Source organism: Dipodomys ordii, unplaced genomic scaffold, assembly GCF_000151885.1.
Source record: "Dipodomys ordii isolate 6190 unplaced genomic scaffold, Dord_2.0 Scaffold4101, whole genome shotgun sequence".
Taxonomy (NCBI): Eukaryota; Metazoa; Chordata; class Mammalia; order Rodentia; family Heteromyidae; genus Dipodomys; species Dipodomys ordii.
The window spans coordinates 1-1,100 of NW_012271315.1; the positions used below are offsets into that span (position 1 = coordinate 1).

The window sequence follows — 1,100 nt, forward strand, 5'->3', positions numbered from 1 at the left end:
CTTGGCCTGGGTGTGGATCTGGGATCACACCATCCTTGGCCTGGGTGTGGATCTGGGATCACACCATCCTTGGCCTGGGTGTGGATCTGGGATCATACCTTCCTTGTCCGAGGTATGAATCTGTGGTCACACCATCCTTGCCCTGGGCGTGGATCCAGGATCACACCATCCTTGTCCCAGGTGTGAATCTGTGGTCATCACATCCTTGTCCCGGATGTGAATCTGCAGTCACAGTGTCCTTGCCCTAACTGTGGATCCAAGGTCACACTGACCTTGCCCTAACTACAGATGCAAGGCCTGGTCCAATCAGGGCAAACCCCAAGACCCCAACTCTAGTCCTGGATGCAGATCTTCACAAAGAGCGTGGCTGATGGATACTGATCCCCATTTTTAGACAAGAGATGGACATGACGGTAGCCTGGCAGAAAGAACCAAAAAAAAAAAGTAGTCTGGTCACTCCGGGCAACTCCCATGGAGGCCCCGCCCTCCCTCTCTCCCTCCTCCCCCTCCTCCTCCTCTTCCTGTCTCTGGGCAGACGCTCACCCTGCTTGAGGCTGCCCCAGGGGATGGTGCTCTGGCCGATGAAGTCGTTCTTCGAGGAGGCATCGTAATCCTCCACAATAAACCGCACCAGGGCGAGCTCCGGCACCGCCACTTCGAACTCAAACTCTGTGTCCCACCAGGGGTTGAAGCCTGGGAACAGGCCTCGTCATAGTCAGGGCACGGACAGACAGTGGCTCTGGGAGCCAGGCCTGCCCACTGGCCAGCTGGCCCACCCACCGGCTGGCCCCATTTACCATTGTTGGTGACCACAGCCGTGTGGCGACTGCTCATGTCCCGGCCCACGCCGTGTATCTCCACCGTCACCTTGGGGTCCACGATGGAATTCTTGTTCTTATTGACTTTTGGCAGCTGTTGTCCAGAAATAACCTAAGGTAGGAGAAATGGGAGATAACAAAAAGCGTTGACAAAAAATAATAATAATAGGCCAAATGCCATCAGCTCATGACTGTCATCCCAGCTCCTCAGGGAGGTTGAGATCTGGAGGATCTCAGTTCAAAGCCAGCCTGGGTGGGAAAATCCATGAGACTTTTTTTTTT

General features: G+C 54.6%; 1 protein-coding gene across 1 annotated transcript in view; it reads right to left on the reverse strand.

The window, feature by feature from the left end:
* Positions 1–33: 33 nt before the first annotated feature.
* Positions 34–1,100, reverse strand: part of LOC106002177 (1-phosphatidylinositol 4,5-bisphosphate phosphodiesterase delta-1-like) — a gene marked incomplete at its 5' end in the record, with an annotated part of 4,454 nt that continues 3,387 nt past the window's right edge. The window contains 3 exons of the mRNA XM_013037097.1: positions 34–418; positions 544–693; positions 798–930. Of these exons, the coding sequence (XP_012892551.1) occupies positions 333–418; positions 544–693; positions 798–930 (369 nt within the window). The remainder of the gene's footprint in view (positions 419–543; positions 694–797; positions 931–1,100) is intronic.